A 12,326-nucleotide genomic window follows, 5' to 3' on the forward strand; every position below is an offset into this window, starting at 1 on the left:
CACATAGGTCCCTGCAGCCCCTGGCGAGGGGCCTGGCATGTAACAGACGCACAACAAACGTCTCAGAAAGTCAGTGGGTTCCCCCGCCGAGCAATAGGCCAGCTTCCAGTGGGGAGGCCCAGGCCGGGGTCCCCCCCGAGCCCAGCCCCGGAGAGAGGAGGGAGCGGGGCCCCCGGGCGTCACCTCGCTCCTCCAGCTGGATGATGGCGGTGCCCGGGCCGAAGCTGTTCCAGGCCGTGCAGTTGTAGTGGGTCTGGAAGTCGGCCTCCATGACGTTGTTGATGGTGAGCGTGGACAGCACGCCGCTGCCGGAGTTGGTCCTCTCCACCGTGTAGCGCTCCAGGGTGCCCACCTCCAGGAAGTTCTCCTTCCAGGCCCACGCCTGCGGTGGGGAGGGCAGGGGTGAGAGAGGGGCGGGAGGGAGGAACACCTCACCCTCCTGCAAGGCCAGTGCCCAGAGTGCCAGCGGCCCGGCCCCACACACCCTGCAGCGAGCCTGGTCACTCTCACCCTCCGCCTCAGACCTGGGCACGGAGCCCCCAGTCCAGGAGAAGCAGCGGCTCCCACACACGACAGGCGTACACCAGGGGCACTCGGACATACGACAGGCGTACGCCAGGGGCACTCGGACATACGACAGGCGTACGCCAGAGGCACTCGGACATATGACAGGCGTACGCCAGGGGCACTCGGACATATGACAGGCGTACGCCAGAGGCACTCGGACATAGCCAGGGTCGCCCTTCAAAATGCCCATTCCTGGGACTTATCTCCTAAATAGGAATCCTCCCCTCCCCTTTTTTTATCCTCACCCAGGAATCTGTTCATGGATTTTTAGAGAGGGAGGAAGAGAGAGAGAAACACTGATGAGAGAGAGAGAAACTTCGATCGGTTGCCTCCCATGTGTCCCCACCAGGGATCAAACCCGTAAATTCTTTTTTTATTTTTTTTAATATATTTTATTGATTTTTTTAACAGAGAGTCAGGGAGAGGGAGAGAGAGAGTTAGAAACATCAATGATGAGAGAGAACCATGGATCGGCTGACTCCTGCGCACTCCCTACTGGGATGTGCCTGCAACCCAGGCATGTGCCCTTGGCGGGAATCGAACCCAGGACCCTTCAGTCCGCAGGCCGACGCTCTATCCATTGAGCCAAACCGGTTAGGGCAAACCCGTAAACTCTTGGTGTGCGGGCCAACGCTCCACCCGACTGAGCCACCAGCCAGGGCGAACCTGTGTTTATGAGGGTCCCCTGTGGTGTGTGTGACGTGGGCGCACCGTTTGGGAACCCCTGATGTTGTAGATAAAGCCCTGGGGGGTGGGGGGTGGGGTCAAGAACACGGGGCTCCCTTCGAGGCCCAGTGTGGCCTCCCTCCCCTCTCCGGGCTGTTCTGCAACTGGGAAGGGAGAGGACCGGACTGGACAAGGTTTCCTCCACATACGCCAGTCGTCAGTCCTGCCCTAACCAGACCCGGCAGCACACTAACCTGTGCTGCCGCGGGAGACGCAGCCAGACGCTCATGATGGCCAAGAGCTGCCACAGGAGAGGGGGTCCCGGGCTCCCCGCCCCCCGAGCTCCCGGAGGGCAGCCCCCGTGCGTCCCTTCCCCCCGAGGAGGGCGTGAGGGGTGGTGTGGCTGAGAGCCGGCCCCCGGGAGCAGGGCACTCCGGCTCGGATCGGCAGCCGTGGTAATGAAGTGTCCCTGGGCAGCCCTGCAGGCAGCCAAATGGTTATTAAATGTGATGAGGGGTTTGACGGTTAATGGCCACGGCAGGAATTAATGGCTCGTGGTGTGGGGAAGAGGAGAGAGGAGGGGGTGGTGCGGGAGCCGGTGCAGAGCCAAGGAGAAGGGAGGGGAATGGCTGTGGGCCGGGGCGGGAAGGAGAGCTGCTGGGCAGGGCTGAAGGGAGAGGAAGAGGAGGGAGCAAGGAAAGATCAGGAGGAAAGGAAGGAGGGGAGGGAGGAGAGCAAGAGTGGCTCAGTGGTTGAGCACTGACCTATGAACCAGCAGGTTATAGGTTCGATTCCCAGGCAGGGCACATGCCAGATGCAGGCTCGATCCCGAGTGTGGGGTGGGCAGGAGGCAACCGATCAGTGATTCTCTCTCATCGTTGATGTTTCCATGTCCTTCTCTCTTTCTGAAATCCATTAAAAACTGACAGTGAACGCCTCGAGGGCGCCCCCTGGCCTTCCACCCCTGCTGCTCCTGCTGCTTGCCACGTGCTCCGTGTTAGGGGGACACTGAGGCTCAAACACTGAGGAGCAAAGCAATTTGCTCAGGGTCACACACGTCAGAGGTGGTGGGACAGAGCGAGGAAAGGGACGGAGGATCGGAAGCAGAGGGAAGTAGGAGCAGGACAGAGAGCGGAGGAGACCGAGCGAGCAGAGAGCAGGCGCCCACGGCCCACGCCCCGGGGGGCGCCCCGCACTCACAATGCGATCTGGGGGGGGCGTGCTCCCGATGAAGCACTCCACCTTGCCGCCGTCCCCCCGCACGGCGTACTGCACGGCCTCGCTGGAGATAATGGGGGGCCCTGCGAGCAGAAGGCGCGGTCAGGGTCCGCTGGAGTTCCCTGCACCTGCCCCCAGACCCAGGCCCTGCCCCCCAGGCCCAGGCCCTGCCCCCCCAGGCCCAGGCTCTGCCCCCCTAGGCCCAGCCCTGCCCCCCAGACCCAGGCCTGCCCCCCAGGCCCAGCCCTGCCCCCCCCCCCCCCCCAGGCCCAGGCCCTGCCTCCGTCCCCCACAGGCCCAGCCCTTCCCCTCACCAGGCCCAGGCCCTGCCCTCCAGGCCCAAGCCCTGCCCTCCCAGGCCCAGCCCCTCTCCCCAGGCCCATCCCTGCCCCCCCAGGCGCAGCCCTGCCCCCTCCCCAGGCCCAGGCCCTGCCCCCCCCCAGACCCTGCCCCTCCCCCCCGCCCCCCCCCTGCCCCAGCCCTGTCCCCCAGGCCCAGCCCTGCCCCCCCCAGGCCCAGGCCCTGCCCCCCCAGGCCCAGCCCTTCCCCTCACCAGGCCCAGACCCTGCCCTCCAGGCTCAAGCCCTGGCCCCCCAGGCGCAGCCCTGGCCCCCCAGGCGCAGCCCTGCCCCCCAGGCCCAGGCCCAGCCCCCCCGCCCCCCCAGGCCCAGCCCTTCCCCTCACCAGGCCCAGGCCCTGCGCCCACCCCCAGGCCCAGGCCCTGCCCCCCCCCAGGCCCAGGCCCTGCCCCCCCCCAGACCCAGGCCCTGCCCCCCCCCCAGACCCAGGCCCAGGCCCAGCCCCGCCCCCAGGCCCTGCCCCCCCCAGGCCCAGCCCCGCCCCCAGGCCCAGCCCAGCCCCTCGGGCCACTCACCGTTGACGTAGAGCGGCACCTCCCGCTCGGCCACTCCGATGCGGGGCACGATGGCCCGGCAGGTGTAGGTGCCGGCGTCCGCCTGGGTCACCGACTTCAGCAGCAGCTGGTTGCTGTTGCTCAGGACCTGGGCAGAGAGAGCAGCCTCGGGTGGGGAGCCAGGAGGCCTGGGCCCCTAGGTCCGGGGGCCCCGCATTGGATGTAGTGGAGAGAAAGCAGGAAGGGCCACAGGTGAATGCCCAGAAGGGAGACGGGGCCAGGAGTCAGTCTGGTCCCGCCCCCAGCTCTAACCAGGCTGGCATTCAACACACCAGCTCGCACGGGTGGACGGCGGCAGGTGGCCGGAGAATGAGGTCACCGAGGAGACCGCCTCCCGGGTGACCTGACAATTCCACTCTGAAGTCCCTCTTCGGCCCAAACTGTTCAGTCCGGTCTCTGGAGGGCTGTGAATTCAGCCTTTCCCCCTCTCTGACCTCTCCAGCCCCACCTTCCGATGCGGCATTCACCACATCCCCGCCAGCCCAGAGCCTGTCTCAGGCCCTCCCCCTCCTCACACACACACACACACACACACACACACACACACACACACACACCAGCACGCCCTCCCCGGACCCGGACCCCGACAGCTGTTCTTGGAGGAGGGGTGGGGGTGATCGCAGGAACTGGCCTTGTCCTCTAAGTCTCAATTTCTTAGAAACATCCCAAGTTCAACTTGAAAACTCATGCTGGCCCTCCCTGGACAGCTCTGTCCTCCCAGCACCCGGAGGGGCGGCCAGGGGCTTACCATGTTGGAGTCCTTCTTGGTCCAGGTGAGGGTGAGGGGGGGATTCCCAACCCAGACACAGGTGAGCGTCACGTCAGAGCCAATGTCCGTGGTCGTAGGTTTAGGGTCAACCACAATCCGGGGCGCGACTGAGGTGGAGGCAGCGGGCCGTTAGGGTCTCGGTGTCATGGGGTCAGCTCCCCTCAGCCTCCTCCTCTCCCTGCTACCTCCCTGCGTTTCTTCCCTACCTCCTCAGCTTCATGGAGCCTCCAGCTCCTCCCAGGCGCTTCAGGCCCCTCCCTCCGCCCCGTGTCCCGCCCCTGCCCCTGCCCCTGCCCTTGCAGCCACTCACAGTGGACATTCACCAAAGTGCTGACATTGGTGCTGCCCACTTTGTTGTAAACCTCACAGGACACAGGCTCCGTGAAGAAGGAATAGTCGACATTCGTCTCATAGCAACTCTCGTGGGCATCTTCGATGGAGAAGCCGCCCTTGGCCCACCTGGGGGAAGAGACAACACGGGGGGGGGGGGGAAGGGGGGAGAGGTTAGGGCTGGGAGCCTCTCACCACGGCCCGCCCCGGGTGCCCACGCCTGCGCCGCACACCTGTAGCCCAGGATCTCGGGGTTGGCTGTGGCCTGGCACGTAAAGACAACGCGCTCGCCCTCCTGCACCGTCTGTGGCTCGATGGACAGGGTCACCGTGGGAGGGTCTGCAAAGCAGGGGACGGGAAGTCAGGGTCTTTTCTGTTCCCAGGTTTCCGTTCCCCTCCCCGGCACATCCCCTCGGGCACCGTGCGCAGTGGCCTGGGAGTCTGCGTTTGCAGGGTACCCGCTCCAATAAATACCCCTGTCTCCATCTTTACCCACAGCCCCCCCGCGGACTCTAGGGGGCCATCTGGAGTGGCCACCAAGGATGATGCCAAAGGGACAGATTAGCCAATGGGTGTAAAGGCCAGCGGTGGCCACTAGATGTCAGCGTGGGCTCCCCTGGCTCGTTAAGAGGGCTGGGGGCGGGGCATTTCTCTATTGCTGCCCAGATCCAACCCTACCCAGGGCAGAGGCCATTTATGGAGCACATACCAGCTGGGAGACGCCACGCTAGAAGCTCTTACACTATACCTCACTTAATGCTCACAGCCCTGAGAAGCGGCACAGGTCCACATTCCTCATCTGAAACCGCTGAAACTGTGCGTTTCAGAATTGAGAATTTTTCAAATCTTAGAAAGGTAACAGTGTGCATGGACTGTTTACCACGCAAGACCTCCAGCAGGGTCTGGCAACCCCCGTGGCCACATACACTAATCCCTCTGCAGCGAAACCTATGGCTGTTCCGATGAAGACTGCGAAGAGCCTCGGTTGAGGTTTTGGATAACGAATCTTATCCAAAACCTCTGTTAGTTTGGAGTTTTGGAGAAGGAATTATAGGCCTGCATTTGTTTTCTGCAGGCATACAGAGCTGGAAACTGAGGCACGGGGAGATTACATCCTTGCCCAAATCTACACTCTGGTTTAGACCCAGCAACGGCTCGACTCCTCGCTGATGCCTCTTCACCAGCCCCCAGCGCCCCTGGGTCACACCAGGGAGCCGGCACAAAGGCAGACAGTGAGCCTGTCCTGGGCCCTCGGAGGATTCTGCTGACTCCCCTGCAGGGCTCACACCTCCCCTGTCTGCCCTCCCCTCTCTCCCCGCCCCCATCCCCCGCCCCCGCTCACGGTGCACATCCAGCTCGATGGAGGTCTCCCTGCCGCTGGGGACGGCCTCGTTGGCGCTGCGGCAGGTGAAGACACGCCCGATGTCCAGGTCCGTGGGGTTGAGGAGCAGCAGGCTGACGGTGGTCTCCCGCTTCCCGTCCTTCAGCAGCTCCTGGGGGGCCCGGGGGGAGGCGGCGTCAGGCTGAGCCCCTCCCTGCTCTCAGGAGGGCGGACTCAGGGCCAGGCCCGCTGGAGGTGCTTTAACCTAGAGCTCACCCCGTCCCCAGCCCCCACCTCTCCTCGGGTTTTGTTTTGTCTTTAATTGGTAGATTTCATTTTTTAGAAAAGTTTCAAATTTACCCAAAAAATTTTTTTTGAAAGAGAACGCCCATGTGCCCTCCTCCCTCCCCCGTTTCCCTGGTATTAACATGACCGTTTAGTGTGATCCGTGTGTCACAGCCAATGTTGACACATCACACTAACTCATGTCCACCGTTTAACCAGAGCCAATTCTGTGCGCTGCACACTCTGCCTCACGGTTGGGGTGGAGCTGGATTCCTGGAATTCTCTGAGTCCAGCTCTATCCCTCCTCTTCTGCTAAGTCTTCCTCGGCCACCTCAGCCCCCAGGACTCCCCCGGCCTGAACCTGTGCCCCCGCCCGCAGGCAGTCTGTCCTGCACGCTGCTCTGGGCACGCACGTTCTGCCCTGCCCTTGGGCACTGGGCCGGGGTGTTTCCGAGTTGGGTCTCTCCTGCTGGTCCATGAACCCCCTGAGGGCAGGGAATGAGCTCACAGGCCCTAAGCCTCACACCCATCAGACCGACTCTGAGGCTCAGAGCCCTGGGGCTGTCCTACTGCAGGCTGCCCAAGGCGTGCCAGGCCAGGAGCCTAAGCTACACACCCCTCTCCTGGGCCTGCCCGTGCGGCCTGGCAGAGCCAGGTCTCTCATGAATGTCAAGGAGGGGGGCGGACCAACTGCCACTAACAAGTCAGCTTGCTTGGTTGCCAAAGTATTTTACAACATGGAGCCCAGAAGGAGGAAAGGAGCAGAGTTCTTGGTGGTGAAAGCGTTAAGCACCACCCAGGCCAAATTCTCATTTGTCAAAAGGTGAGCCTGAGGCCAAGGAGAGGTGAGCTGCCCAAGGTGTCAGGGGCGGAGCTAACCCAGCTCGCCCTGGGGCCGGTCTCACTCACAGGCACACGGTGAGTGTCTCCGCGGGGCGGTGGCTGCAGCCGCGCCTGGCAAAGGCCTGGGCACACACATGCTTGCCCGCAGCTGCAGAAGGAACTCCCCGAGGAACAGGAGATCCCCGAGAACTCTGCCCGGTGATCCCGGGCAAGTCGCTCGCTGCCTCTCTCTGCCACAGGCTCAGCCACGAAGTGCACAGGGTGACCCTGCCTCCTCAGCCTGAGCCAGCCAGAGGCTGGGAAGGAGCAAGGCAGGCAGAGCGCAGTCTGGCCCAGGCACAAACCCTGCTCTGCCTCACGCCAGCTGTGTGACCTGGGGCAAGGCTCTCCACCTCCCTGACCGTCAGCGTCCTTGCTGTGAGCTGGACGGAACACCTAACTCCTGAAACTCCGGGGAGGGCCGGAGCCGCTGTCCACAGAGAGCCAGCATCCACATGCCCACACAGAGGGGGTGTTTCCTGGCGTCGCTGTTCTGACCACCGCTCGTGGTCTCTGCTCAGAATGGCACCATGAACCTGGGAACTCGTTTCTCTTCTCCGGGTCTGTTCTCCCAGTCACATAACAAGGTTGGCCCAGATGACCCTTAAGGCCCCTCGCCTGTCTGCATCCGCGTCAGCCCCAGGAGGAGGGACAGGTGACCCGGGAGGAGGCCCGGGAGCGGGTGGGGGCGTGCGGGTCTCACCGTGCTGGCCACGGCGCCCTCCTGCTGCGCCCCGTCCCGGAACCAGGTGATGGTGGCCGCGGGCTTGGCACTGAAGGCACGGCAGGTGAGGTTGTAGGGGATGCCCGCCTGCAGCAGAAGCACGGGGCCCCCGTCGATCCTGGTGTCCTCCGGGGGGACTGCGGGAGAGAGCAGAGCCGTCGGGCCAGGGAACGGCACTGCCCAGACGGCCAAGCCCCTGCCCCGGAGGCATCCCTCTCCTGTGCGTCCGGCCTGGGGGAGGCGGTGCCACGGGCACCCCCCAAACGGCAGTCACTCCACCTGTGCCTTCCTGTGGCTTCCCCCAAGGCCCTCCCTCCGCTCGCAGCTTCCTCCCCTCCTTCAGCCATTCTTACAGCCTGGGCCGTATTCTGATACCATATCTGCCATTCTCAAGGCTGCGTACAGATGAGGGGAGTGGCCTCAAGTCAGGAAAGGGCGGGGCTAGCTCAGGGTTTGAGTCCAGCTCCTCTGGATGGGGGGGGGGGGGGGCGGGAGGGGGCAGAAAGAAGGGTAGTGGTGGCCTGGCACAGAAAGATGCCACCTCTCCTCTGCATTTTCTTCCTTCTGTCCATTCCCCGCTATCTGTTCCTCTGCCCTGGGGCAGCCGGGGGGGGGGGGGGCGGGGAGTCTGCTACAGCAGGTCCCCAGTGGCTCCTGACTCCGTCCCTGGTCCCTGTGGCTCTGGCCCATTCATCACAGCCGGCAGGTCACTCCCTCCTAAGTCTGGGCCCCTCCTGAGGTCCAGCCCCTCAGCCTGCTGCTCAGGGCTCCTCCTGCTCACGTCCTCATCTCTCGCTCCTTCCCTTCCTGCTGAAGGGCTACCCATCCTGTCTGCATCCTTCTTGCCGCACTAGGCCTTTCCCCCGCCCCCCACCACCACCTCGTGGTCCGCGGCAGCCACAGAGCCCCTCCCACTGGGCCCCTGTGCTTGGGTCACCGATGCTGACTATCCACACTCCGCCCACCAGGACCCTTATTCCCGGGAAAGCAGAGCTGGTCTCACTGATGCTCACAGCCTCCGTGCCCAGCACGTGCTGGAGCAGGCCCTCGCTAAGTGCTTCCGACACTGAGATGCAGGCAATCGGGGACCCCCTCCCGGTGCTGTCCCCACAGCCCTCCGCCTGCTCAGGTGAACGGGGCCACGAGGCCCTGCGGCAGGGGCTGCTGCTGCTTTTATCTTACAGCTCCAGCGTCCGGCCCCGAGCTGGCGGTGGGCAGGTGCTGGGGCCGTTCCCTGAGTCACTGAGTACGCGGTTGACGAGAGACAGGCTGACACATTTTGATCACAACCTCTCTGGTCCACCTGGTGCTCACGGGGCCAGAAACGCAAAGGGTTTGCTTGTCGTTTGCTGGGAAAGACTCGGAGGGGCTGAGGGAACCAGCCGAGTGGCCCTGGGAGGCCCTTGGAGTCAGGGCTGGGCAGGACAGAAGCTGAGGGACCGCTGGTCCCCGGGCCGCAGCTCCAGCAGAGGAGTCTCCCAGAGCCCTGCCCCCGCGCGCATGCGGAGCGGCAGAGGGAGAGCATGGAGAACCGCTGCCCGGTCCTGACCCCGGCACCTCTGTTACTTCTCTCACAATCTCGGGTGAGCCACTCAGTCACTGAGCCTCCATTTCTTCAACAGAGACATGGCAGGCCTGCTCTGGGGCCGCACGGAGGTCATGGGGCCCTGGGTGTGGGCTGGGCTGTGCGGGGCCCAGGAGACCTGAGGAACCTGTTCGTTTTACTGGGTAGCCCAGTGGTCGGCAAACTCATTAGTCCACAGAGCCAAATAGCAACAGGACAACGATTGAAATTTCTTTGGAGAGCCAAACTTTTTAAACTTCAACTTCTTCTAACGCCACTTCTTCAACACAGACTGGCCCAGGCTCTGGTATTTTGTGGAAGAGCCACACTCAAGGGGCCAAAGAGCCGCAGGTGGCTCTCGAGCCGCAATTTGCCAACCATGGGGCTAGTGAGTCACCCACGGACTGCCTGGCTTCTCTTTGCTCTATGGGGTACCCGGGCCCCGTGCCGGATGGGGGTGGATTGGGAAATGGTGGAAGAGAAAAGGGGGAAGACAGACAGGCAGCTGCCACTCAGGGTCTCCTGCTCCACCTGGGCCCGCCCAGGTCACACCGGCCATCATGTCCCGGAGGGAGGTGCTGGCTGCGCCCAGGCCCTGGTGTCCGGGGTGTGGGACGGGTGTGTGTGTGTGTGTGTGTGTGTGTGTGTGTGTGAGGGACACTCCAGACACAGGAGCCCCTCCTGTGAGCGGCTTCTCTTTCCTCCGGCTCTCCCTCCCCCCCGCACCGGGGGCCCTTCGGGAAGATGGCCCATTTGGCACCTGCCACTGGCCCACCTTTCCCTGCGAATCTGGGGAAGAGAGAAAGGTTGTAAACGTATATGATCAGCCCTCGGTGAGACTGCACCTATCTGTTTACGAACACGTTTTCATGATGCGTGACAAATTTGCATATCCATGTGTACGTGTCGGTGGCCTCAGTTTCCTTGTTTGTATAACTGAAAAAAGAACATTCTGCCCTGGCTGGTGTGGCTCCGTGGGCTGAGCGTTGCCTGTGCACCAAAGGGGTCGCAGGTTCCAGTCCGGTCAGGGCACCGGAAACAAAAGAACAGACACCTATTCCCCGGGGCTGTCAGCGGGAAGGGAAGTGAGGTCTGAGGTCAGGAATGTGACGCCCCGGGGAACACGGCCATCTCCACTGAGTGCTCCTCACATTGCCTCGTGCATATGATGTCACTGAACCCTCATTAATGACACACGTATGTCATTACTCCTCTCACGGCAAATGCCACGACTCCCAAGCTGCAGAGGAGGTGCGGAGGCTCAGGGAGGTGAGCAGAGGTCTGAGCTGGAGGGCCGGGCCCGCTGAGCCCGTCAGGGCTGTGAAGGAGGAGGAGGTAGGGCGGCGGATGGAGATGATGTCGTGTCTGTCTGCCTTCGGGGCGGGGAAGGCAGCTTTCAAAGCCTGGCTGCGGGAGGCGGAAAGGCCGTCCGTGAAGACACAGCCTGGATGGGGCTGGCGGAGAGAGCACGGAGGACAGAGGGGTCTGGCTGCTGACGGGGGGCTGGAGCCAGCCCCGGGCAGGGAGGCTGGTCCCAGGCACCGGACACCGTCCACACCCGACCCCGTCCCGCCCCGTGGCCGGGCCCAGGCTGCCGGGAGCAGAAGCTGCGTGTGCGCAGGTCAGCGGGGAAGGCCTTCTCGTCGCCTCCCTGAGACCTGGGCGGGCAGGGAGTTTGAGAATCGGAGAGAGACAAGGAGGGAAAGGAAGCGGTCAGACTAACCTTTCACCTTTATGCCTGGGGCCTGTTCCCGCTCGCCTCCCCTGCCCACGTCTCCCTGATGGCTACAAAGGTCCACACCCTCAGCACCAGCCCTGCCCTCCCCACAGGCCAGTCTGCTCTCCCACTCATGTGCCTCACTGGCTTGCAAGCTTTTTAACAAGTGACTCCCCCCTGCAGGGCTCCCGTTTATAGTCTCCTCTTCCAGGGAGCCTTCCTGGATTGAACCAAGCCTCTGGATACCAAGGGAAGCCCTGGCCCTGCCATGTCTAGGGGTTTGGTTGGCCTTTCTTCATCTGTCTTTATTCCTGTGGAGCTCGGGCAGGAGGGGAAGGGAAGGGAGGTGATCACACCTTCTAATTGGGCCGGGAGCTCTCCGGGGCTCCTGTGCCAGCGCCTAACACAGGCGTCAGAGAGGGGAACAGAGGCCCACAACCCCCCTGGAATGCCTGCTCCAGCGTGGGGCTCACACCCTCCAACCAGGGATGGAAGACGGCGTCTCATCTTCCCACGCCCGCCCCTGGCGGCCGACTAACACCGGCCCCCAATCTCAGGCCTGCTCCCCGTGAACTCTCCCCACTCCGTCCTCTCCAGAGAGGAAAAGCAAGTCCCCCGCCACCGTCCTTCTGTCCTGCTCACAGCTCCTGGCACGGACCGATAAGAAAACTACCGTCTTGCCGAGACCAGTTAGGCTCAGTGGATGGAGCGTCAGCCTGTGGACCAAACGGTCCCGGGTTCGATTTCAGTCAGGGGCATGTACCTTGATTGCAGGTACATCCCTGGTGGGGGGTGTGCAGGAGGCAGCTGATCGGTGTATCTCTCTCATCGATGTTTCTAGCTCTCTGTCTCTCTCCCTTCCTCTCTGTGAAAAATCAATCAAATATATTTTTTAAAAAAAGAAAAAAAAAAGAAAAAGAAAGAAAGAAAACTACTGTCCAGAGGTCGTGACCTCTCCTGACATCTGGTGCAGAAAACGGCCCAGGTCTGGGGCTCTGCCTGCCACACTCAAAGGATTCGCAAGCCTCCCCGAGCCCCGGGAAAAGCTTCCTGGTGTTCGAGCTCCCTCCTCTCCTCACCTGCCTCCTTCCTCCTCCCCTCCTGGGCCTTCCCGACTTCAATGAGCTCTGGTTAGAGGAGGGAGGAGGGGGAGCTGGCAGATCAAACAGAGGCAGGAGGAAGGGAGGGGCCGGCGGAATACAAAGAGGAAGACGGAGGGTCACAGGCAGGCGGGAAGGAAAGGCAGAGACAGAAACACGAGAGGCAGAGGCCCAGGGAGAGCCACGGAGCGTGAAGGAACAGAAAGATGGTGGGGCCGGAGGTCCTGAAAGAGAGGCCGGGCATGCCCCGGCCGGTGTGGCTCAGTGGAT

At 62.9% G+C, this 12,326-nt stretch overlaps 1 protein-coding gene across 2 annotated transcripts in view; it reads right to left on the bottom strand.

The window, feature by feature from the left end:
• The window catches only part of KIRREL1 (kirre like nephrin family adhesion molecule 1), a 117,740-nt gene that overhangs the window by 7,864 nt on the left and 97,550 nt on the right, over positions 1 to 12,326 (bottom strand). The window contains exons 4-11 of one of the 2 annotated variants that reach the window (XM_084866981.1): positions 7,655 to 7,812; positions 5,806 to 5,956; positions 4,697 to 4,802; positions 4,444 to 4,592; positions 4,113 to 4,240; positions 3,326 to 3,452; positions 2,434 to 2,534; positions 184 to 382 (exon numbers count right to left, since the gene is read on the bottom strand). In XM_084866981.1, coding sequence (XP_084723107.1) covers positions 184 to 382; positions 2,434 to 2,534; positions 3,326 to 3,452; positions 4,113 to 4,240; positions 4,444 to 4,592; positions 4,697 to 4,802; positions 5,806 to 5,956; positions 7,655 to 7,812 — 1,119 coding nt within the window. Of the gene's footprint in view, positions 1 to 183; positions 383 to 2,433; positions 2,535 to 3,325; positions 3,501 to 4,112; positions 4,241 to 4,443; positions 4,593 to 4,696; positions 4,803 to 5,805; positions 5,957 to 7,654; positions 7,813 to 12,326 lie in introns of both variants that reach the window. The other variant, XM_084866980.1, reaches the window with a different exon arrangement.

This window comes from Pipistrellus hanaki, assembly GCF_964339955.1.
Source record: "Pipistrellus hanaki genome assembly, chromosome: 18".
In the NCBI taxonomy this organism is placed as follows: Eukaryota; Metazoa; Chordata; class Mammalia; order Chiroptera; family Vespertilionidae; genus Pipistrellus; species Pipistrellus hanaki.